This window comes from Panthera onca, chromosome F2 (genome assembly GCF_046562875.1).
Source record: "Panthera onca isolate mPanOnc1 chromosome F2, mPanOnc1 haplotype 2, whole genome shotgun sequence".
Classification (NCBI taxonomy): Eukaryota; Metazoa; Chordata; class Mammalia; order Carnivora; family Felidae; genus Panthera; species Panthera onca.
Window position 1 is genome coordinate 41676625 of NC_138356.1, and position 24800 is coordinate 41701424.

General features: G+C 37.4%; 1 protein-coding gene across 2 annotated transcripts in view; it reads left to right on the plus strand.

Annotated features, from left to right (window-relative positions):
* The first annotated feature begins 355 nt into the window (after window positions 1-355).
* Window positions 356-24800, plus strand: part of INTS8 (integrator complex subunit 8) — a 52456-nt gene continuing 28011 nt past the window's right edge. The window contains exons 1-14 of one of the 2 annotated variants that reach the window (XM_060610926.3): window positions 356-647; window positions 1977-2151; window positions 4577-4717; window positions 5044-5115; window positions 6040-6091; window positions 8065-8247; window positions 12216-12323; window positions 13693-13848; window positions 15324-15424; window positions 15862-16003; window positions 20768-20838; window positions 21191-21366; window positions 23229-23362; window positions 24589-24699. In XM_060610926.3, coding sequence (XP_060466909.1) covers window positions 518-647; window positions 1977-2151; window positions 4577-4717; window positions 5044-5115; window positions 6040-6091; window positions 8065-8247; window positions 12216-12323; window positions 13693-13848; window positions 15324-15424; window positions 15862-16003; window positions 20768-20838; window positions 21191-21366; window positions 23229-23362; window positions 24589-24699 — 1752 coding nt within the window. In that variant the 5' untranslated portion in view covers window positions 356-517. The remainder of the gene's footprint in view (window positions 648-1976; window positions 2152-4576; window positions 4718-5043; window positions 5116-6039; window positions 6092-8064; window positions 8248-12215; window positions 12324-13692; window positions 13849-15323; window positions 15425-15861; window positions 16004-20767; window positions 20839-21190; window positions 21367-23228; window positions 23363-24588; window positions 24700-24800) is intronic. The other variant, XM_078441575.2, reaches the window with a different exon arrangement.

The window sequence follows — 24800 nt, forward strand, 5'->3', positions numbered from 1 at the left end:
GCCTAGAGGACCTAAGTGCAAAGAAATCTAGAAAATGGAAATAGGGAAATTAAAGCACCGAAGAAGACAAGCTTTGTCTGGATCACGTTTAAACATGTAGTGTGTTCGCTGTCTTTTATGAGGACATCGAGGTCCACTGTAATCCTAGATGAGACTGTTCCATTTTCTCGCTGAGAATCCCCCAGGAAAAGGGGAAACTCCACTGGCGATCCAGCTTCTTTGCTAGATGTCTCCTATGGCAACCAGGACGAGGCGTTATTTACGGATTGGCCCCGCCCTCTTTCTCTACAAATCGAACAACGATTGGTCCGGAGGCGCGGCGCTGGCGCAAGGAGGCGGGCTTAGTCCCCTCAGCTCAGGCTGGGCCCCGCCGCCATTTTGGGTTGTGTGGGTTTCCGAGACGCTCTGAGCTGGGCCTCGCCCGCGGAGGTTCCGCAAATCGCCGGCTAGTGGTACGCGACCGAGTGTCAGGTTGGAGCCGGGAAGCGTCCCTGGGGGTACCGGCGGCGGGGGCAGGATGAGCGCGGAGGCGGCGGACCGGGAGGCAGCCACCTCCAGCCGGCCCTGCACCCCGCCGCAGACCTGCTGGTTCGAGTTCCTGCTAGAGGAGTCGCTGCTGGAGAAACATCTGCGCAAGCCCTGCCCGGGTAAGCGCGGCGCCTACACCCGGAGGGAAGCGGGACCCGTCCACCGGCACCTGGCTCGCCGGGCTCTCAGGACCCGCGCCTCCTCGGCCACATAGCTGGGGGGCCCAGGAGGCGCGAATTCGAGCCAAGCTCTGGCGGGGTTCCCTCGCTAAACATTAAGCCTCCCAGTGCGGGGGCACCGCCGGGAAGGGTTTAAAAACGCAAAACAAAGGCCCTCCCGCTTCCCTCCCCTTTGGTCCTTTTACCGTTTGCGGTTTTAGCTCCTTTGAGGTGGTCTTGTGAGATTGAGTGCGTCCGGGAGGCTGGATCTGACACACCCCTACGGAACTCCGGGCTGTGATCAATTTAGAGACGGAGAGTAATTGCTGTTCTAGTGCTGATCATGATGCTAATTCTTTATATTTTAGGTTCTTATTTAAATGTTTTGTTTCTCAACGAGGGGATTTTACCGACTCCTAATTATTTTTTTCCCCCAAGTTGGTCTATAAATTAAAAGGAGAAAACCTCCGAGAGCAGGGAATGTTATACATTTGTAACATGGTTGTTTAATGATGATCATGATTAATATCCCAATTAGTGGGTGCTGTTAGAGAAGGAGAGAAACGGCAGGCATTTCTGGAAAGAGGTACTGGTATGACCAGGTAAGTTTCTTGAATAGTATTTTGCTGATACAGTTCAAATCCAGATGTAGCTTGTTGAATCTATGTTAGCCTTAACTGATGGAGACAACTGTGGGAGAAGTTTTAGTGGTTTCATTCAAGCAGTTTAACCACCTGTATGATGTTATGTTCCTTTAATTCTTTGCTTTTCATATTTATTGAATGTTCTGGGTGCCATGCTTAATACTTCACATCTGTTATCTCATTTAATTCGGTGTTCATAATCACAGGTAGGTGGTGGTATTCTCTATTTGCATTGATGGAAACAGGTGCAGAGAGGTAATTTGATGCAGGTCGCACTAATTGTTAAAACAGTAATTCCAAAGATGACATCTCTGTTCTCTTTCCTCTAATTGATATTGGTTATTTGCTAAACTGGAAATCTATAGTCATCATGTTCTTACTTCTAAAGTGTTTTCTTCTTCATGATTCTGTTAACCCTTTCTCCTTACGTACCACCCTTCCTCCTTACGTACCACCCTTCCTCCTTACTTACCACCCTTCCTGATCTTTCATGTAATCCCTAAGCACTCTTATAAATCATATTCCTTAGTCATCATAACTACACAGCTGTTGGGATTTTTTTTGTGGCCAAAAGCCAGTATAGTGAAACCTTTCGCATCTTTGTAATTGAAAGTTAAAGTTAAATTTATTTTCTTTTAAACCCTAGATCCTGCACCAGTTCAACTTATTGTTCAGTTTTTGGAACAGGCTTCCAAACCTTCAGTAAATGAACAAAACCAGGTGCAGCCTCCACCTGATAACAAGAGAAATCGTATTTTAAAGCTACTTGCTCTTAAAGTTGCTGCACATCTGAAGTGGGACTTAGACATATTAGAGAAAAGGTATTCAAGATTTAAAAGAAATTTATTTTGAAATACTATTTAGATTTTTTGTTTTATTTTTATATATGCTTTTCTGATACCAGCCCTAAAATGCAACTTCTATTTCTGTATGTTCCTGGTAATATATGCACCTGTTTTTCAAAAGGTATAAAAAAGTATTTGAATGTTATGTGAATTTAAATCACCTTTTCATTTTTTTTTTTTTTTTTTAATTTGTTTATTTTTGAGAGAGAGCGCACAAGCAGGGGAGGCTCAGAGAGAGACGGAGTCAGAATCTGAAGCAGGCTCCAGGCTCCGAGCTGTCAGCACAGAGCCTGATGTGGGGCTCGATCCCATGACGCTGGGACCATGACCTGAGCCAAAATCGAGTTGGATGCTCAACACACTGAGCCATCCAAGCACCCCCTCACAATTTTAAAAGAACTCCTTGTAAGGGCATCTGGGTGGCTCAGATGGTTAAGCATCTGACTCTTGATCTCAGCTCAGGTCTTGCTTTTAGGGTCATGAGTTCAAGCCCCACATTGGGCTCCACACTGGGCATGGAGCCTACTTAAAAAAACAAAAAAAAAAAGTACCTTGTAAAATTCAGAAATCAGAAATAATAGAGGAGGGAGACAAGTATTTTTAACGTTTTTGTGTAGTTTTTGTTGTTTTTCTCTCTATTTTTTAGAAGTACTCTTTATACCCACTGTGGGGTCCAAACTCCTAACCCTGAGATCGGTAGTTGGATGCTTTACTGACAGCCAGCCAGGCACCCTTCTTCCTATATTTTTAAACAAAGTTGTGATCATACCCTAACCTATATACACTGTTGTGATTTCTTTGTTTCTTTTTTTCCCATATAACAGTAACATGAACATTTCCCCATTTTGTTTTTTGGAGATAATTCCGTCATATGGATAATTAACTGTCTTCCATTGATGTTCAGTTTGTTTCTACTTTTCAATTTTAATAAATCACAGAGCCTTAAATACCTTTGTCATTAAATTTCATGTGAGTTTTTGGTTACATCCTTAGTACAGATTATTAAGTTGCTGACTCAGGTGGTATAAACATTTTTAAATCCCATGATGTATACTGCCAGATTGCATTCCAAGAGAGTTGTACTAGTTCACGTTCTCACTGGTAGTGTTTAAACACTTGGTTTTCACCACCCTTCTCCAGATTAAAGAATTTTTTAATCTAAGGTGAGGCTATACATTAATAGACTTGAGGCCTGTCAAGAGGTAGTAATGTGGACCCAAAAAGTATGATGTATATGATGCAGTTGGAAATTGAACACTGAGATATTTGATAAGCAACTGAAAACTTTTTGTAAGGTATTTCAAAATTTTTTAATGTTTATTTTTGAGAAAGAATGTGTGTGTGGGGGGAGGGGCAGATAGAGAGGAGGACAGGATCTGAAGCTGGCTCTGTGCTGACAGCAGACAACCCGATGCAGGGCTTGAACACATAAACCTTGAGATCATGACCTGAGCTGAAGTTGGACGCTTAACTAACTGAGCCACCCAGATGCCCCATAAGACTTTCTAAGTTTATTTTTACTTATTTTTTTGAGAGAGAGAACAAGCAGAGGAGAGAGAGAGAGAAAGGGACAGAGGATCTGAAGCAGGCTCTGTGCTGACAGCAGAGAGCCCTGTGTGGGGCTCGAACTCATAAACTGTGATATCATGATCTGTGCTGAAGTCAGAAGCTTAACTGAGCTACCCAGGCACCCCCAACTGAAATATATTTAGATGTGAAATTAATACAGTGACTATATTGAGTTAATGTTTTAAAAGTTTTATTTAAGTAAACTCTGCACCCAACGTGGGGCTTAAACTCACAACCCCAAGATCAAGTTGCATGCCCTTCTGACTGAGCCAGCCACGTGCCACTGTTGAATTAATTTTTTGAGATCAATTCTGAAACAGGGAAGAAATGATTTAATGTTAAAAATTTGCTTTATGATAGTATGGGAAGGGGAGGAAGTGAGCAAGAGTAGAGATGAAAGCATATTAGCCATCAGTCCATAATTGTTGAAACTAGATGATGGGCACATGGGGGTTCATTATATTCTGACTGCTTTTGTGTATGTTTTAGTTGTTTTCATAAAGAAAATTTTAAAAATCTTTAAAAACGTAGTATTTTTTTAAAGGTTCATTTGGAGGCAGAGAGGGAGCAAGAATCCCAAGCAGGCAATGCAGGGCTTGATCTCATGAACCATGCTTGAGATCATGACCTGAGCTGAAATCAGGAGTTGGATGCTTAACCAACTGAGCCACCCAGGCACCCCTGAAATTTAATATTTTCATACAAGTTGTTGAGACAGATTAATAAAATAGCCTCAGATTTAGTCCTTTAACAATGTAATTATTTTCAGTGAAAATACTGAATTGTGTATTTTATGCTTCTTATGCAGATGTGTACCTTTTGTTTCTTTAAGTTTGTCTGTTCCAGTATTGAATATGCTGCTAAATGAACTGCTGTGCATCAGTAAAGTTCCTCCTGGGACAAAGCACGTGGATATGGATCTGGCCACTTTACCTCCGACCACTGCCATGGCTATCCTTCTCTACAACAGATGGTAAATTTTTTCATAGACCTCAAATGTGTTGGGCAGCCTGTGTGTAATTGCCCTCTGGCTTTCAGGGATGTGCTTTTAAGGGTCCCCTATACCCTGGAGAGCTCTTGGAGGATCTTGGAAACTGGGAGTCTGATGGTAGAGAAAATTATGACTGCATATATGAGAAAAGCATTCTGATAAAAATGTGGATGATTTATGAAGGTTTTATTCATATCGATTGAAAGTTCAGCTAATTTATAATAACAAATGTTCTAAGTAGTACTTAAAAAATAATTTAAGTGACATTTGCAGTGTGTTAAATTTTCTTTTTCTTGTCTGTCCTTCAGGGCAATTAGGACAATTGTTCAAAGCAGTTTTCCTGTCAAGCAGGCCAAACCTGGACCTCCTCAGTTAAGTGTGTAAGTCGGCAGATGGGACCCTTGGTTGACACTTTTTGTCATCAGAATTAAAAAAATTTTATTTGCATGTTTTTAATAACCTCTGGTACCGAAGGAGTAGAGTTAGAGGAGGGCACAAGGCCTACGTGCAGGTAGGTTTGGGGAGTTAGAAGGGTGACAGAATCAGGCAATGCTCTGGATATCTATAGTAGAGAGCTCTGGAAAAAGGAATGCATTGTGACTTGTGCCTTTCATCTTAGTGTTAATTCCCCTGCTCCAAAGTATTACGATTTTTTTCATTTAATTTACATGAAGATATATTTGTTCTGTATGTAGGGAAATTGTTTTAATATGTAAAATTAGTTTAGAATACGAAAAATTACCAGAGTTATCATCTGTGGAGTTTTAAACCTAATTCTTATAATTTTTTTTAACGTTTATTTTTGAGAGCGCACGGGCAGGGGAGGAGCAGAGACAGAAAAGGAGACACAGAATTTGAAGTAGGCTCCAGGCTCTGAGCTTCAGCACAGTCTGACATGGGGCTCAAATCCGTGGACCACGAGGACGTGAACCTGAGCCAAAGTTGGATGCTTAACCAACTGAGCCACTCAGGCACCCCTAAACCTAATTCTTAAATTCTAGGTTAGCAGCTTACCCAAATTTGGAGCTAGAGAGCATAGTTTCTAACTTGATAGAAATGAGCTTTTGCTGCCAATAAGGTTTAGTCTTATATTGAGGGTTTTGTTTTTGTTTTTTCAACACAAAGCAAATGAAAAAATAATGGTAAATGAACATCATAATTGAGTTTTTGTTTTTTCAAGAGTGAAAAGAAGTAGTATTAACATTTTTATTTAAATTCTGCCTCATTTTGAAGAATGATGCTCTGAAGTTAAGAATTTTTAGTCTTGAAAAATGTTAAATACTTCTCAATCTTTTCTCTTTTAGCATGAATCAGATGCAACAGGAGAAAGAACTAACAGAAAATATTTTGAAAGTAGTGAGTATCAGCATCAGTTACACATTTCTTGGGTGCATTCAGAGCATGTTCACATGCTTCCTCTAACCTTAGATATGCAAAAGTTGGCAGGGTCTGGAAGCAGTGATGTATAGGTTTTTATTGTTAGAACATAGTTTGGTAACAATTGTAAATCATACAGCTTTTCAGTGTAGTGCTTTACCACCAATTCTGTTGTTCAATTTTTATACTTTAGCAGATAAGAGAAATCACAGTTACAGATGATATCTTCATATTTTTTCCCCAAAATTTTACAATTAACAGATTTTATTTTATTTTTCTTTACAACAAAACTTTATTTTATGTTATTTTATTTTATGTTGTTATTTTATGTTCTGTTGTTTTATGTTTTGTGATTTTATTTTACTTTATGTTATTTTATGTTATGTTATTTTATGTTATGTTTTATTTTACTTTATGTTATGTTTTATTTTATTTTACGTTATTTTATTTTACGTTATTTTATGTTATTTTATGTTATGTTATTTTATCTTATTTTGTTGTTTTATGTTATTTTATGTTATGTTATTTTATGTTATGTTATTTTATTTTGTTATGTTATTCTATTTTATGTTATTCTATTTTATGTTATTTTATTTTTTTATTTTATGAAATTTATTGTCAAATTGGTTTCCATATAACACCCAGTGCTCATCCCAACAGGTGCCCTCCTCCATGCCCATCAGCCACTTTCCCCTCCCCCCCCCCCCCCCCACATGTATTATATTTTAAAATTATTTTTGCAGGGGCGCCTGGGTGGCTCAGTCGGTTGAGTGTCCAACTTCGGCTCAGGTCATGATCTCCTGGTCTGTGAGTTCGAGCCCCGCATCAGGCTCTGTGCTGACAGCTCAGAACCTGGAGCCTGCTTCCTATTCTGTGTCTCCCCGTCTCTCTGCCTCTCCACCACGCATCCTCTCTGTCTCTCAAAAACTAAATAAACACAAAAAAAATTAAAAAAAATTACTTTGCAGTCACAAAAATACAGTAGTTATTGTTTAAAAGAATTTTTTTAAGTTAACTTGTTTTGAGAGAGAAAGTGTGAGCAACGGAGGGGCAGAGAGAGGGAGATAGAGAATCCCATGCAGGCTCCATGCTGTCAGCGCAGAGCCTCACACAGGGCTTGATCTCATAAACCCGGAAGATTATGACCTGAGCCAAAACCGGGAGTTGGACGCCCAACCGACTGAGACACCCAGGCACCCCTATAGCAGTTATTTTTTTAATGTAGTTAATATAAAAGTGGAAATGTGGGAGTTTCCATAATTTAAAAATGATCTCTGTAATTCCATGACCCCTACAGTGCACCAGAAACACTGTGTAAAGTCTAGGGGCTGGGAGAGGAGAGAAACATTCTGTATTTATATAAAGTTAATGTGCTGTAGTATTTTGAATGCTTATTTATATTTTTTGTGAGACATAGAGCAAGTAGAGGGGCAGAGAGAGAGGGAGAGAGCCTCTGTCAGCACAGAGCCTGATGCAGGGCTTGACTCACAACCACGAGATCATGGCCTGAGCTATAATCGAGAGTCCAGGACCCTTAACCGACTGAGCCACCGAGGCGCCCCATTATGCTGTAGTATTTTGAATGTGGAGAAAAAAAACCCTGCATCATTTTATTTTTGTTACTAGTGCCTACTTAAACGGTGGCTGACACATTGATGCATATAAACATTTCTTGAATAAATCAGTGGAAGCAAATCTTTAGAGCACTTTTATCTTGTTTTGTAAAAAAAATAAAAAGGTACCTTTTCTACTTTGTATTTTCTAATTTCTAAATAGGAACTTTTACTGTATTTTTAAAAATTTAACTATTTCAACAGATTTAATTGCACTCTTGCTGTGTTAAATTTTTTTAATAGCTTAGTACACCAAGTTATTGAGTGTCCGGTGTATATATTTTGGTTAGTTTTCTGTGATGTTTGTATTTTAATAATTTGTTTATTGAATTTTTGTAGCTAAAAGAGCAAGCTTCTGATTCTATTTTGGTACTAGAGGCAGCCCTTAAATTAGACAAGGATCTTTATGTCCACACAATGAGAACACTAGATTTGTTGGCAATGGAGCCAGGCATGGTAAATGGAGAAACTGAGAGTTCTACTGCTGGATTGAAAATCAGAACTGAGGAGATGCAGTGCCAGGTACTTATTTCAATATTCAATCAATGCATGGCAAAGTTTTGGAAAATCTTACATGAGGTCATTCTAGTATTTTTAATTAGAATTCCTCCCTTTGTCTTTTTGATTTTTGACTTAAGATGCTATTAAAATTTTGACTCATAATTAATTTGTAAATTTTATGACTTCACTTGAAATTTTCCTGAAAGAAATGGAAGGGAAATTTCATTTGATTTATGGTCTCTGAGATAGTTTCCCAATTGTGTTTAAGAGACAGACTCTGAATACTGAGAATGCAGTGAGTATGTAAACAATTCTACAGTTCATTCATATTGTTAGATAATTAAACCAAAAAAAACCCCTGAACCCCAAAACAAATACTATGCTAGACTTTGAAAAATGTTGGCCCCTAGAGAAAATAACTAGTTTTTCAAGGGTCTTCATTGAAGGTGGTTCTGTAACTCTGGGCTCTAGTTCCTTTGAAAGCTTTCAGTTGATATTATTGTGAGATACTGCGTATTTGTGTTGTCTTTTTCTCCGCTGGATTGTAAACTCTCTGAAATCTCTCTCTATTTTAACGTGTATTTTGCATCTTCCTCACTTTCTAGCAGAGAACCTTAGGTACAACAAATTTTAAAATATTCAAAAACTGCGTAAAAAGGGCCACGAAGATAGTGTGTTTTATATTCTGTATTCTCTTCTTTGTGGGAGTTGGCGCGTCATCTTCTGTTTTTAAACAGGCAGTTCTTTTTTTAAGTAAATTAATAATTAAAGTAAATTCTGCCCCCAAAGTGGGGCTTGAGCTCACAACCCTGAGATCAAGAGTCACGTGTTCTACCGACTAAGCCAGCCAAGCACCCCTTGCGTGATTTCTTTTTTTAAGTGTATTTATTTCTTTTGAGAGTGCACATGTAGGAGAGGGGCAGGTGAGAGAAAGAGAATTCCAATCAGCTCTGCGCTGATAGCACAGATCCTGTTGTGGGGCTCGATTCCACGGACCGTGAGTTCATGACTTGAGCCAGAATCAAGAGTAGGACGCTTAACTAACTGAGCCATCCAGGCACCTGCTGATTTCTTCAGTCACTGTTTCCCATTCCTGAAATGGGCAGAAGTAGCTATGACAACGTGTTGGGAGGTGCCTTTTCAGATTAGCTGGTTGTAGAGTTGAAGATAATCATTTTTTCAGTACCTGATGAGATGGCAGTCACAGTTGGAATAGGAGTAATGAGAATTGACATTTGGGAATATCTTTAAATAGTGGAACTTACGTATAAGAGGGTTTATGGTACTATATTGTAGTCACAGAGTCTATTTAAAAATAATTGGTGATGTTTCTGATTTTCACTATCTAGTGGGTGATACAATCTGAAAAACAAAACAGCTGTTAATAAAACATCTCAGTGTGCTAGGTAAACTATCAAATACTTTCTTTTTTTTTTATTTAAAAAAAATTTTTTTTTTAACGTTTATTTATTTTTGAGACAGAGAGAGACAGAGCATGAATGGGGGAGGGTCAGAGAGAGGGAGACACAGAATCTGAAACAGGCTTCAGGCTCTGAGCTGTCAGCACAGAGCCCGACGCGGAGCTCGAACTCACGGAGCGCGAGATCATGACCTGAGCCGAAGTCGGCCGCTTAACCGACTGAGCCACCCAGGCGCCCCTCAAATACTTTCTTAATTATATAGCTGAGTCCTAATTCTGTGCCTTGAATGGCAAATTAGTAGCAATACTTATTTCCCAGCACGTTAATATTTAAAGCACATTCTTTACATTACTAAAATTTACCTGATTCTAAAGGAAAATCTTTGAATTCTTTTCCCAGTAAAAGCGAAAATATTTGCTGTCAGGGCAACTTTGTTATCAGGCTTTTTGTTTGTTTTAACTTATTAACTACCTCTTAATTATAGAATTTAAACTTGTTTTATGTATTTATGTGGGGCTCAAACTCATACCCTGAGATCAGGAGTTACATGCTGTATGGAGCCAGCCGGGCATGCCTAAAATTTAAACTTGTTTTAATGGGGGTGCTTGGCTGGCTCAGTTGGTAAAGCATTTGACTCTTGATCTCAGAGTTGTAAGTTGGAGGCCCACTTTGGGTATAGAGATTTCTTAAAAAAGAAATCTGAGGGGCGCCTGGGTGGCTCAGTCGGTTAAGCGGCCGACTTCGGCTCAGGTCATGATCTCACGGTCCGTGAGTTCGAGCCCCGCGTCGGGCTCTGTGCTGACAGCTCAGAGCCTGGAGCCTGTTTCAGGTTCTGTGTCTTCCTCTCTCTGATCCTCCCCCGTTCATGCTCTGTCTCTCTCTCTGTCTCAAAAATAAATAAACGTTAAAAAAAAAATTAAAAAAAAAAAAACTGAAAAAAAAAACACAAAAAAAACCCTTGTTTTAATGTTAGTGTAGTGATACTTGAAAATACCTTTTTGGTATCTTGTACTGTGTGCCTGGAAAGGGGAATTACATGTAACTGTAATGTCTGTGTGTGTATAAATACCTGTATATTCTTTTTCTTTCTTTCTTTTCTTTTCTTTCTTTCTTTCTTTCTTTTCTTTTTCTCTTTGTCTTTCTTTTCTTCCTTCCTTTCTTTCTTTTCTTTCTTTTCTTTCTCACCCTTTGATCCAGATGGGAGGAAGCACTCTAGAATGAAAATCAGCCACACATTTAATGTGGACTAAATAGTAAGAAGCAGTATCCTACAGGCTGAGAAGAATTCATCTTGATTAGCTCAAGAGGACAGAATGTGTATATATGATACATATCAGTAAAGAGTAGTTCTGTGATGTGTATCAGACTGTTAGAGGTTAGAAGTTTAGAGGAGGAATAAGTATCTGTTTTTGCTAAGACTGGTTTGATGTAGATGGAAATAAGAGATAGGGAGTGAAGTTTATTTCCAGGATCTGATAAGAATTGGGAATTGAGAAGACTGGTGTGGTTGAAATAGAGGAGAATAGAGAGTTTTGAAGAGAGAAGTTAGTCCAGATTCTGAGATCGTTAAAGATCGGGCCCAAGGGGTTTGAATTTTATCCTACTTGGGATAATTTGAAGACTTTTTAAGAAAGTCAGATCTGTCAGCACTGTGTAGAATAAACTTTTGAGGCAGGATATTAGGAGCCTTAGGGATCTGGGTTCGAGCCTGGGCTCTGCCAGTACTTGGTTATATGCCTTTTAGCAGACATTGTCACTTCTGAGCTTTATTCCTGTCCATAAAATGTTCAAGTTGAATTAAACAATCTGAGTCCTTGAATTCTGCATTTAGTGAGTCTAGGCATCGATTGAAGAAGGTTCTTGAAGAAATACACAATTTTTTTTTTTTTTAAGTAGGCTCCACACCCATCATGGGGCTCAGACTCATGACCCTGAGATCAAGAGTCGCATGCCCTATCAACTGAGCCAACCAGGTGTCCCAGAAATTCACAAATTCTATTAGTACTTTTTTAGTTGTCTTTTTCTATCCTTTCATTGTCATTAATTCAGATTTTTCTCAGTGTTCACTCTGGCCAGGCAGTTACTCTCCCCCACTTTGAAAGAAGCATAGATGATAGAGAATCCGTCGTGATGTTGAGTAGCAGCAACGGTGACAGTAAAATCTAGTTGACAGGGGCAGCCTGAGCAAGAGTATAGCTAGCTGCTGCTCTTGGCATGTAGTGCTGGTGGCTGCAGGTGATAAGAGTCCAGTGTTGAGATGACCGCAGCACTCACTAGGTCAGTTTTGGCTCTTATCTTGGCTCTTTGCCTCCCTTGCCCTTTTGTTTCCAAAGGTCGATCCTTGGGCCACCCTAAATCTTACCATTTAAATCTGTTTTCTCCTTAAATCAGTCCACTGGATTCTGTTGCTTGTGACTAAGAACATTGACTATTCCATTGCTTGCTGAAATACAGTTTTTTTCCTGTATATGTACTAGTGTTTTGCTGAGATAAACATAATTTCGAGTTTTGTTAGCTCTTCAGTTCATGAAAATTTACTAAGCAAATTGGTATTCATTACCATTTTAGGTGTGTTATGATTTGGGTGCAGCATACTTCCAGCAAGGCTCTACAAATGCAGCTGTTTATGAAAATGCCAGAGAAAAATTTTTTAGAACCAAAGAACTAATTACAGAGGTAAATACAGTGATAACAGGCACATAATATTTAGTTCTTAAAAGAGTCGATATATGTTTTTGGGTTTAATTTTTCTGATGATTAAAAAAACAAATGTTCATTGTGGTACATTTGGCAAGTTTTAGAAAGTACCAAAAGCATTTTGAAAATCTGTATTACTGCTGCCTAGTAATTACCCCTTTTGCCATTTTAGCTTATTTTCTTCCAGGTTTCAGTCTTTGTTTTTATACAGTTAAGGTTATATTAACTATATATACTATATTGTTATCATGCTTAAATCTTTGAATAGACATTTAAAGATCTTCATGTAGATGTGCTGTGATTTACTTCATTTCTCTAATGTTTGGGCATTTATGTTTACTGTTTTTATTTATCATAAAGCTATAATATTTCTGTCTCCAAGCGTAAGACTTTTTTTGGTTTTAAGATGCTCTCAAGTTAAATTCCTACAAGTAGAATCATCATGTCAGTAAATTGTAATGTCAGTAATCATCATGTCAGTAATTTTGTAAAGGCTGTGAAACATAAAACCAAATTGCTTTCCAGGTACATTTCTCTCGGTACTCCGATCAGCAGTGAGGGTTTTTTTGTTTTTGTTTTTTTCCTCCAATTGCTAATTTGGTGGGTGAAATACACGAACTTTAACACATTTACATTTCCTTAATTCCTGGTAAAGGTGAGCTTTTCATATGTTTATCACTTGCATTTTTCTTCTTATGATTCTGACAACTGAATTTTAAAATATGTAACTAGGTTTTTGTTTGGTGCCTAGAAAAACTCCCACTTCAGTCTCTCCTTTTCAGAAAAATTGATTAAATGCTCAAGAGATTTGCTTTAAATCTATTCTAGATTTTTTGGGAATCCACATTTTACTTTGCCCAGGCAGCTCATCAGATTTGCTCTGTTCTTACATATTTTTAAATGTTTTAAGCTTGTTTTAAACAGTGTTCACTCTTTTTTAATGTCTAAATTGTTATACATACTTTGATGATGATGTTTACCTTTTGTATGTTAGCCTGAAGTCTGCAGGCTTTTTGGTAAAGGACCAAATAGTAGATATTTTAGGCTTTGTGGGCTGTATGCAGTTTATGTTGCATAATCTCATTTGTTACTATGTTTTTTCCCCTTTACAACCTTAAGTATGATTCTCAGCTCAAAGGCTGTATAAAAATAGGCCACAGGCCAAATGCCTGTGAACAATAGTTTGCTGACCCTTGCTCTAAACTTTCAACTTTTTCATTTTTTATGGTACTTCCAGCCCTGAATTTTCCATTACATTTTATTGTACTGTTAAAATGCATTGAATGGGTACTATACTATTGTTTTCTGTTACATTGATGGATAATGATGTATACCTCTTACTTTACAGATAGGTTCATTATCTCTTCATTGTACCATAGATGAGAAGCGGTTAGCGGGCTATTGTCAAGCGTGTGATGTTCTTGTACCTTCTTCTGATAGTACATCTCAACAGTTGACACCATATAGTCAAGTCCATATTTGTTTGAGATCTGGCAACTATCAGGTAAGATATCTGATGGGGAAGTAATAGGGTGCTTGGAAAGCTTTGGAAGACAGACAGAACTCATTTTAAATTCTGGCATCGCCATTTACCAGTTGTGTGATTTGGGGCATGTAAAACTGTCAGATTGGCCTATAAAATGGTAATAATTACCCCATTTCATAGGTCTTAGGAGAATCAAGTGACAAGTTATAAAGTCTAAGCAGTGTACTATAGAGATGTTGAGTCATTATTGATAATTTTTCTTGAAGGTATAGAATTTACCTGTGTTAAGTAAATTCTTCAAGAAACTGTAAGCAGGACTTTTAACTTTTAAAATTACAGGTAAAGAATTGTTAGTTTTATGGAGCCTTAAGTCTGGTGTCTGACTTGAAAGTGTGGCTTTTGTAGCCCAGCCTTATTAGCCACTGTAAGACTGGGGGTAAAAATGAGCAAAGCGATATTTGTAGGTTTGGATGGTCTATTCTAGAGACTGCTTTACCAGTGAGCCTGGTTATCGTCTCGATTTTTACCCATGGAAAACACTTAAATTAATCTGTTTATGTTCATTGCCTTCTGTGGATATATATTTTTAGGTTTGTAATGAAAATTACTGGGAATTAGAAATTGTACTTTTGAGGGGCACCTGGGTGGCTCAGTGAGTTAAGTGTTTGACTTCAGCTCAGGTCATGATCTCATGGTTCGTGAGTTTGAGCCTCATGTCGGGCTCTGTGCTGATAGCTCAGAGCCTGGAGCCTGCTTCAGATTCTATGTCTGTCTCTCTCTCTCTCTCTCTCTGTCTCTCTCTCTCTCTGTCTCTCTCTCAAAAATATATAAATATTAAAAAAATGTTTTTAATTTTTTTAAATGTTAAAAAAAAACTTGTACTTTTGAAATCTTTATCAGAAAGCCTTCATGCTAGAAAATGAATAGTGCCTTCATGTTACTTCACTCAAAGTAGGAGTCATGAAATGACAAAGCTACAGCCTATCTTTATTTCTAAGAAAAAAAAATTTTTTTTTAATTTTTAAATATTTATTTATTTTTGGGCGAGAGAGTGAGTGGGGTAGGGGCAGAGAGAGAGGAAGACCCAGAATCCAAAGCAGGCTCCAGGCCCTGAGCTGTCAGCACAGAGCCCGATGAGGGTCTTGAACTCCCGAACCATGAGATCATGACCTGAGCTGAAGTTGGATGCTTAACCGACTGAGCCACCCAGGCGCCCCTTGAATTTCCTCTTATCGATTGATTCTTCACCTCTCATTTTTGGTCTGTGGTCTTCAATTTAAAAAGGCAGGGTTGGGGGGCAGGTGAGATTTTTACCCTCAATTTTCATTTTAATATTTTAGAAAAGAGTTTTGTAGTAAGTTACTTTCATGATTTTCTTCAATATATATTTTCCATTGTAGAAAGACTTTTTTTTCTTTTTGGGAAGACTTTTAAAGTAAACAAGCTTCGCCATGATTTTTGAATTGGATACAATTTTATGTCTTGTGTTGTAGGATGTAGTAAAGATTTTTATTGAAGATAACTTAACCTTCAGTTTACCTGTCCAGTTCCGGCAGTCAGTACTAAGGGAACTCTTTCAGAAAGCTCAACAGGGGTAAGTAAGTAAATTGAAGAACTACCTTCTTATTTTTGAATAAAAGAGCAAATGCATTTTGGGTGTATAACAATAGACCTCCAAATCACCTGTAAATCTGTGACAGTACTTTCATCTTTGTTAGTATATGGGAAATTAACATAGCCAGAAGAGCCACTTTAATGTTTATCTGATCCTTAGTAAAAGCATTTGGGGGACAGAAATCAGTGGAATTTGATTCTGTTACCTAATCTGGAGTTTAATTGTCCCTTGACAGATTAAAAACTTTCCTTTTCTGCGCTACCCCCCCACCCCGTGTGTGCCTGAATAACCTAAACTCTTACCTCTCAAGAATAAATAACTCATTCTAGTGAGTGATTTTGGTTTTGTGAAATGTACCTTACTTTTTTTTTTTATTAAAGAGAATGTATTAGTAGATCTACTTTTGTATTCTACAGAAATGAAGCTCTAGATGAAATCTGTTTTAAAGTCTGTGCCTGTAACACAGTCCGTGATATATTGGAAGGTAGAACGATTAGTGTTCAATTTAACCAGCTATTTCTTAGACCTAATAAAGAGAAAATAGACTTTCTTCTTGAGGTAAGACATTTTTTCCCTTTTTGATTTGTAATTTTGCTGTAAGCTTACCAGTGACCTCTTAGTTGCCAAATCTAGTGCCCTCTTTTCTGTCTTCATCTGACTTGCTAATAGTTGATACTGCTTACAGACTCTCCAACCTTCTCTTCTGCCAGAGCTCTTTGCTCGTTCTCTGTTACTGCGTTTTCCTTCATCCTTCATCAAGACCTCTTTTGCTCTCTCTTTAGTGTTTCTGTTTACAGTAGTTCTGTTTTTGGTGCACTCATCTTCTCATATCATTTTTTATTCTCATTTAAAGCTTCAGTCATCAGGGGCGCCTGGGTGGCTCAGTCGGTTGGGCACCCGACTTCGGCTCAGGTCATGATCTCACAGCTCATGAGTTCGAGCCTCGCATCGGGCTCTGTGCTGACAGCTGGGAGCTCGGAGCCTGGAGCCTGCTTCGGATTCTGTCTCCCTCTTTCTCTGCCCCTCCCCTACTCGCATTCTGTCTCAGTCTCTCTCAGAAATAAATAAACATTAAAGCTTCAGTCATCTGTTTTTTGAACATTCCCAAATTATAATTCTGACCTCTCCTGTGAGCTCCAGAATCTGTGTTTCTGTTGGGTTTTTTGATGTCTGTCTTTAACTGTTTTAATATAAAAGATACTGAGAGAAATACATAAGCATAGTTAATATCACTTAGTTTCAAAAATATTATATTGTCAACATTCTAGAAGTCCTTTTTTTTTTTTTTTTTTTTTTAAGGATTTTATTTTTAAATAATCACTATACCCAATGTGGGGGCTCGAACTTACATCCCTGAGACTAAGAGTCACATGTTCCACTGACTGAGCCAGCCAGGAAACCCTCTAGAAGTCCTTTTTTTTTAATGCTCTTTACTAAACCCTCTCCATCTCTGCTTCAGAAAATCACTGTCCTGCCTTTTGTGATCATTTCCTTGTTTTTCTTTGTACTTGTATCACCTTTGCATCCTTAAGGAATATTCTTTGTTTTGAACTTGATATAAAAGCATACAAAATACTTTTTTAATTTTCCTTCACTAAACAGGTTTATGAGCTTTTTTTCCAAGTTGTATGCATTTATAGTTTGATTTTTTTCATTGTTGTGTTACAACATGACTATTGTGCAATTCATCCGTTCTTATGACATTTATGTTGTTTACATAATGTAAATGGCTATTTTGCTGCTTGGAACATTATGTATATCTTGGTGTACACATGTATCAGATGTCTACAGAAAATATATCTCTAACATTACTTCTTAATATCAGTGTTTTTGTCGCCAGCATGCATTGGTCACCATCCTTGTCAACACTTGGTATTGTCAAATTTACCTATGAGGTCATTAAGATTTCAAATTCCATTTCTCTTATTACTAAGGAACTTAGCAGCATTTCTTTCACTTTTTGCTCATAATGAATTTTGTCTTTTGAGGTACCTGTTCCAAGTGAAATGCCTCGTTTTTTCTTTTGGATTGTCTGTTTTTGTCTTTTTTTGGTACAAGTTCTTTGTGTATTTTGTCCCTTACTGATTTTGAATACTGCAGGTATCTTCTCTGAGTTTGACTTCTCTTTTAACTTTCTTTATATTGCTTTAAAAACTCTTAATTTTAGTATAATAAAATTTATCAGTCTTTCCCATAAAGGAAAAGATTAGTGAACTCTCTCTTGTTTAAGGAAGCTTCCTATCCTGTGGTCATGAAGATAGTGTTATATCTTCTAAAAGCTTTGTAGCTTAGCCTTCCTTTCACATTTAGGTCTTTAATCCACTTATAGTTGGTTTTTGTGTATCATGTGAAGTAGATGGTCTGGTGTCATTTTTTTCTCCTATGACTATCCATTTCTTCCAGCGCCAGTTTTTTTTGTTTTGTTTTAAGTTTATTTTTAAGAGAGAGTATGCACGTACATGGGTGAGGGGCAGAGAGGGAGAGAATCCCAAGCAGGCTTCGCACAGTCATCACACAGCCCGATGCAGACTTGATCTTGTGAACCCGAGCCAAAATCAAGAGTCGGACGCGTAAGCGACTGAGCCACCCAGGGGCCCGTCCAGTACCACTATTTTGGAAGGCTTTTTTTTCCCTACTGCTCTGCAGTGCTTTACCTCTATGGAATGCCAGGTGTCCATGCATGTGTGGGCCTGTTACTGGGATCTGTTCTGTACCACTTTTCTGTTTGTTCACAGGTCAGCATCCCTGTCATGATAACAACATAAGCCTTGTTTTTCAAAGTTGTATTGGTTTATGCTTATCCTTTGCATTTTCTTTGCATAGACTCAAATTGTCAAGTTCCACAAATAAGCCTGTTGGATTTTTGTTTGAAGCTATGTAATGTTTAAAAACCAGTTTGAGAAAAGTTAGTATCTTCATAGTATTGAGAATTTTGTGAACTGGTACAGTTCTTCATTTATTTAGACATTGTTTGATGTCCTTCAGAGCTTTAGAATTTTTTCCATAGAAGTCTTTTTTGGTTTATGAACTTGAAAATGAAAGTAATTTATGCATTGGCATAGAGGTAGAATTGAATTTTGTGTAATGATTTTGTTTCCAACTACTGTGCTAAGCTTTTTTTTCTTTTTTAAGTTTATTTTTGAGAGAGCGAGTGAGAGAGAGCACAAGCAGGGGAGGGGCAGAGAGGTAGTATATTTTTCCTGATTAGTTTTAAGAGGTTTTATAAGAATTTGTCCACTTAAGGCAAACTATAAGAGACTCTTAAATACAGAGAACAAACTGAGGGTTGATGCGGGGGATAGGAGAGAGAGGAAAATGGGTGCTGGGCAGTGAGGAGAACCCTTGTTGGGATGAGCAAGTGCCAGTGGGTGTTGTAAGTGATGAACTACAGGAATCTACCCCAAAAACCAAGAGCACATGTTACACACTGTATGTTAGCCGTTTGACAATAAATTAAATTGAAAAGTAATAAAATCATAAGAAATGAAAACAATAACTGATCAAAAAAAAGAATTTGCACACTTAATCTAAATATTTATTAAGTTTTTTTTAATGTTTACAGCATTCATAAAGATGTCCCCTATTTCATGTTCTAAGTAAAGAATTGAGCTTAATTAACATTTGTTCTATCGCTTATTAAAAGTAACACCTATTCCCTTTGTTTCATGACATGTTTACAGTGCATCACTATGTATGAATAAGTTGTTACAAAAGCATATTTGGGTATTATTAATATTATTACTTATTAGTATTACGATCATTAATATTAATTTATAGTGTGGAGCACAATTATTACAGTGTAAATATTTTATACATCAAGATGCTCAGATGTGATATATGCTATTAGGGTAACCTGTTCATTTGAACATAGTACTTTTACAATACTCTTTCTGAGTATGGTACTTTATTTAAAAATTACAATTTTTTTTTCCTTTTAGTAACAGTTTCATTGAGGTATAGTTCACATATCATACTGTTTACCCATTTAAAGTGTACAACCCAGGGTGCCTAGGTGGTTCAGTCAGTTGAATTTCCAATTTTGTCTCAGCTCATAATTTCGTGGTTCGTGAGTTTGAGCCTTGCATTGGGCTCTGTGCTGATGGCTCAGAACCTGGAGCCTGCTTCAGATTCTGTGTCTCCCTTGGTCTCTGCCTTTCCCCCGTGTTCGTTTGTTGTCTCTCTCTTTCTCTCTCACAAATAAACATTAAAAAAATTGTTTTTAATTAAAAAAAATAAAGTGTACAATCCAGTGATGTTTTAGTGTGTGCCTTGATTTGTACAGCCACCACCTCAGTTTTAGAACATTTTCATCCTCCCTCTTCTACCCCACAACAAAATCTCTTACCTGTTAGCAGTTGTCCCTCATTTTCTCCTAGTCCCTTAACCTCAGGCATCTACGGATCCACTTTTGTGTCTCTAGATTTGCCTGTTGCCTATGCTGGGCATTTCATATAAACAAAAATATAGGTGGTGTTTTGTTTTTGTTTTTGTTTTTGCTGGCTCTTTACTAAATGTTTTCAAGGTTCATCCGTGTTATAGCATGTATTAGTGCTTCATTTTTTATGACTGAATAATACTCCATTAAGTGGATATACTATTCATTGTTCATTTTGTGTATCCATCAGTTGATGGGCTTTAGGGTTATTTCCACTTCTTGACTATTACGAATAATGCGGCTGTGAACATTCTAGGATTTATTTTTTTATGTTAACATGTTAGAGAATATTTGACAATTTCCTTAGGTTAGGGACTTTGATACTTATTGCTTTATTTTGGCTTCTTGTAAGTAATCTATGGGAGAAATCCTAATCTGATGAATAAACTCAGAATATTACGAGACTGTTATTTGTAAATAACTAATATTTCCATGACTAGTTTCTGTTATTCTTTTCATTTCACTGGTTATTTTAAAACCTTGGTTACTCTTAATTGTTGGGTCTATGTACATTAGCCATTACGTATCCTTCAGTTCTCTAAGATGAATCTTCTCTCACTTTTCTGACTGGAGCTGCTGCAGAGTTCATCACCTCATATAATTGGTTAGTGTACTTTATACATTCTGGGAGAACTCTATACCATTCTAGATAGCTGCTTCTTTATTTCATAGAAATGACAGCAGTTGTTGAAATGATCACATTCCACTCCCTTTCCCCATGATGATTCTTAATTCACAGTCTCATCTTTTAAATTACTGAACTAAATCTGTGATTGATAGGTGGGTGAAGAAGGAATATTTGGTTGTTTTTAAATCGAAGCTTTTCTGACTGTAGCGTGCATTTTTAAAAGTGCCAGTATTCAAATAAAAATTACTCAAATTCCTAGGTGTGTTCAAGATCAATAAATTTAGAAAAAGCTTCAGATTCTTTGAAAGGAAACATGGCTGCTTTTCTAAAGTAAGTGCCCTTTTCTCCTTAATGTGAATTTAGTCCTCTGAGAAAAATAACTTTTGTTACTTTTTGTGTTTGTCCTGCATGTCTTATAAATAGGCAGTCATTTGAGAGCCAGTTAAGTTCAGATTTGTATAGTGACACAAAATTTAGAATTCTGTTACTCTTTTTGTGTATCGTGACATGGACATCACAATTTTAGGACCAAAAAATTTTTAAATCTGTTTCAAATTTTGTTACATAGTTTATGAAATGGTAGCTTGTTAAATGGCTTATTAATAAAGATTCGTTAATATGATTGTTTTTCCCAAACTAAATTATAAACTTTTTTTGTTTTACACTATTTTTACTGATCTAGGAATGTGTGTCTGGGGTTGGAAGATCTGCAGTATGTTTTCATGATTTCTTCACATGAGCTTTTCATTACATTGTTGAAAGATGAAGAACGAAAGCTACTTGTTGATCAGATGAGGAAGCGATCCCCTAGAGTAAATCTGTGCATTAAACCTGTAACTTCATTTTATGATATCCCAGGTTAGCTCTCTAGTCTGCTAGCAAAAATGTTGGCACATTTTGCACTTCTGTTATATTCGCCCCTCAGTGTATTTGAGGATGCCCTCTCATGTGTTTTAGTTTATGTTTATGTCCATAATTAATTTGAAATTTACCAGTCTTCTGTAGTCCTATTTCTGTCTAAGCAGTGAAGTGCTGGGATGCTGCTCAGTCTGTGTTTAATGGAGATTGAGGCCTAGATATACAAAAGTTTTAGTTGGTGAAAATAGACCAAGGTTCTATTGCTGATACATTCTTGGAGGTAAAATGAGAGCTGGGAGGGGTGCCTGGGTGGCTCAGTTGGTTAAACATCTGATTTCAGCTCAGGTCTTGATCTCGTGGTTTATGAGTTTGAGACCCTTGTCGGGCTCTGTGCTGACAGCTCAGCCTGGAGCCTGCTTCAGATTCTGTGTCTCCCTCTCTCTCTGCCCTCCCCCCCCTTCTCAAAAATAAATAAACATTAAATTTTTTTCAAAATTAAAAACAATTAAGAGCTAGGAGGGGAGTCCTGAGACTCAGGGAAAGTACAGGCTTTCATGGATTTGAGCCTGCATCACTGTGATCTGCTGGCTAAGCTTCCACTTGGGCAACATTGCCATTTGTTACCTTGTTTTTTTGATGATTTTTTTTTTTCTTTTTGCTTTTATTTTACAAATACAAGTAGAAAACGTAGTGCTATTTGTTAATAAGAAACACAAGCTTTAGAGCTTAATATAAATGAGACCGAATTCAGTCAGTTTAACAAAACAGAGTTGTAGCTGCTGTGAACCTCGCTACATTTAAACTGGTTGACCAGTTGTAAAGGAAAATGACATTAGACCTAAAATGCTGGGGATGGATTAATGAAGACTATCTGAAAGTTGAGTTGTAATTAGGGATTTTAATGATCTTTTTGGTTTCTCTGGGAAGGCAGTCCCTCCTTCTCTTCCTCTCCCTTTAAAAAACATTTTTAGGGTTTGTTTAAAATTTTTTTTTAATGTTTATTTTTGAGGAGGGGAAGGGAGACAGAGCGCACGTGGGGGAGAGCCAGAGAGAGGGAGGTACAGAATCCAAAGCAGGCTCTAGGCTCCGAGTTTTCAGCACCAATGTGGGGCTCGAACCCACAAACGATGAGATTATGACCTGAGCCGAAATCAGGCGCTTAACTGACTGAGCCCGCGAGGTTCCCTCCCCACCCTTTAAAAAAAATTTTTTTTTTTTTTTTTAACGTTTGGTTATTTTTGAGAGCAAGCATGAGTGGGGGGGGGGGGTGACTGAGAGAATATTTATTAAAATGAAAATATATTTATACATGCTTTTGTTAACACATTATGTTTGAAAGTAGGAGACTATCTACATAAGTGAATTTTTCCATGTAGCCCACCTAGTTCTTTCTATAGCCAGTTACTGATTTTATTTTTTTAAGTTTATTTATTTATTTTGAGTGAGCAGGGGAGGGGCAGAGGGAGGGGGAGAGGGAATCCCAAGCAGGCCCGCACTGTCAGCCTACAGCCCGATGCAAGGCTTGATTCCACAACCCTGGGATCATGGTCTGAGCTGAAATCAAGAATCAGACCCGTAACCAGCTGAGCCACCTAGGCGCCCCCCAGTTACTACTAATTTTTGTCTTCGTTTATAGTGTCATCTTTATTAAATGCAGACCTAATACATATTGTTACATTTTTCTATGTGAGGATAAAATTAATATATAATTTATACTATATTAAATTCTCTATATTGAGTTCTCAAGATGAGAGTGGTATTTCACTTATAGATAAAATACTTAAACACAATTTCAACAAATTATTCTTATATTTGTAGGATTCCTTTGAATTGTCATATTGAAACAAATCTTTCTTTCTTAGCCTCAGCAAGTGTCAACATTGGTCAGTTGGAGCATCAGCTGATATTGTCAGTGGATCCCTGGAGGATTCGACAGATTTTAATTGAATTACATGGTATGACTTCAGAGCGCCAGTTCTGGACAGTGTCTAACAAGGTTAGAAACGCTTTGTCAACAGCAGATAAGAAAGTTACTCTTTTTTTCTGATGTAATTTAATAGAAGAGTTATTCCCTGAACTTCTTAAGAATAAAGACCCCTATTTGTCAACAATATTAGGACCTTTACATGACAATAATTACACTTTGAACATCCATTGTTGGAGAAAATACAAAATGTCAAAAAGGATACTTTTAAATCCGTAACCTCTAAAAATAAGTTTGTTATATTGTCGTGGCATCTCCATATATTTTAAATACAGCTGTAAGTGTATGTATAAGGTATATTTACGCAGTCTGTAGCTGCTACTTCCTATGTGTTTATAGAGTATTTTTGTTTTTATTAATGCCCTCTTGAAGTCTAAAACCTAAAGGTTGGAACCGATTCATTAAAACTTTTTTATAGGGCATTTCTGGCTTTACCTGTTCATTTAAAAATTCCCAGCTAATGTATTTACCTGATTCTGAAGTTATGTGTTTAAAACCTTTCCTGCATGCAAAGTGCGGATGAAGATAGCTTTTCGAACACCATTTCAGTGGAACGGAGCTAAAGCTACAGGGAAAGAGTCCGTGTATGCAGGAGAGAAGTATGGCGGTACTTCTAACTCACTGCGTACCGCTCTGCTGAAAATGTAGGAGAAAAGCAGCCGGGCATTCATGTATATTTTATGGGATTTGAACACAAAAGTGCAGTGAAATGAAAAATTTCTCTGAACATTAGTGTTGGGCATCATTAGTGTTGACATTGTTAGTGCTCATTTTATAGATGAAGTAGAATAGCATAGAGGGAGTTCTGATCTGAATGCCTGAGTTTCAATCCCAGCCTCTATACTTATTAGCTGTATAATCAATCTTGCGCAAGTTAATTTGACATCTGTGTGCTTCACTTTTCTTATCTGTAAAATGAGGTTAATAGTACCTACTTCATAGTGTTGTGGTGAGGATCACATAAGTTAATATATAGTCCTCGTGCTTTTTTTCCTTCTTTTTTCCTGTGGACTATCCTTTAGAAAGTTCCAACCCATTTAATTTATTACTGGCTTATAGTGAATATGTCTGTTTTGATTAACATTTCATTAGAGCTGTCATTTTCCTTTTTCTGTGAAAGTGATCTTTGCATGATTATTTTAAATGTGATTGAAGATGATTGAAAGATTCTTCTCTAGATTTGGCTTTCTGTGTGTGTATTGTGTGCATGTGTATTTATGTATTTTTATTTCTTCTAGTGGGAAGTACCTTCTGTTTATAGTGGGGTCATCCTGGGAATTAAAGACAATTTAACAAGAGATTTGGTTTACATTCTGTTGGCCAAAGGTTTACACTGCAGTACTGTTAAGGTGAGTAAAAGCATATGTCAATTACTGGTTAAAATATGCTTTATCAATTTTATCGTGAAACCCAGGAATCAGAATCTCCTATATTTTCCTTGATCTTAAAA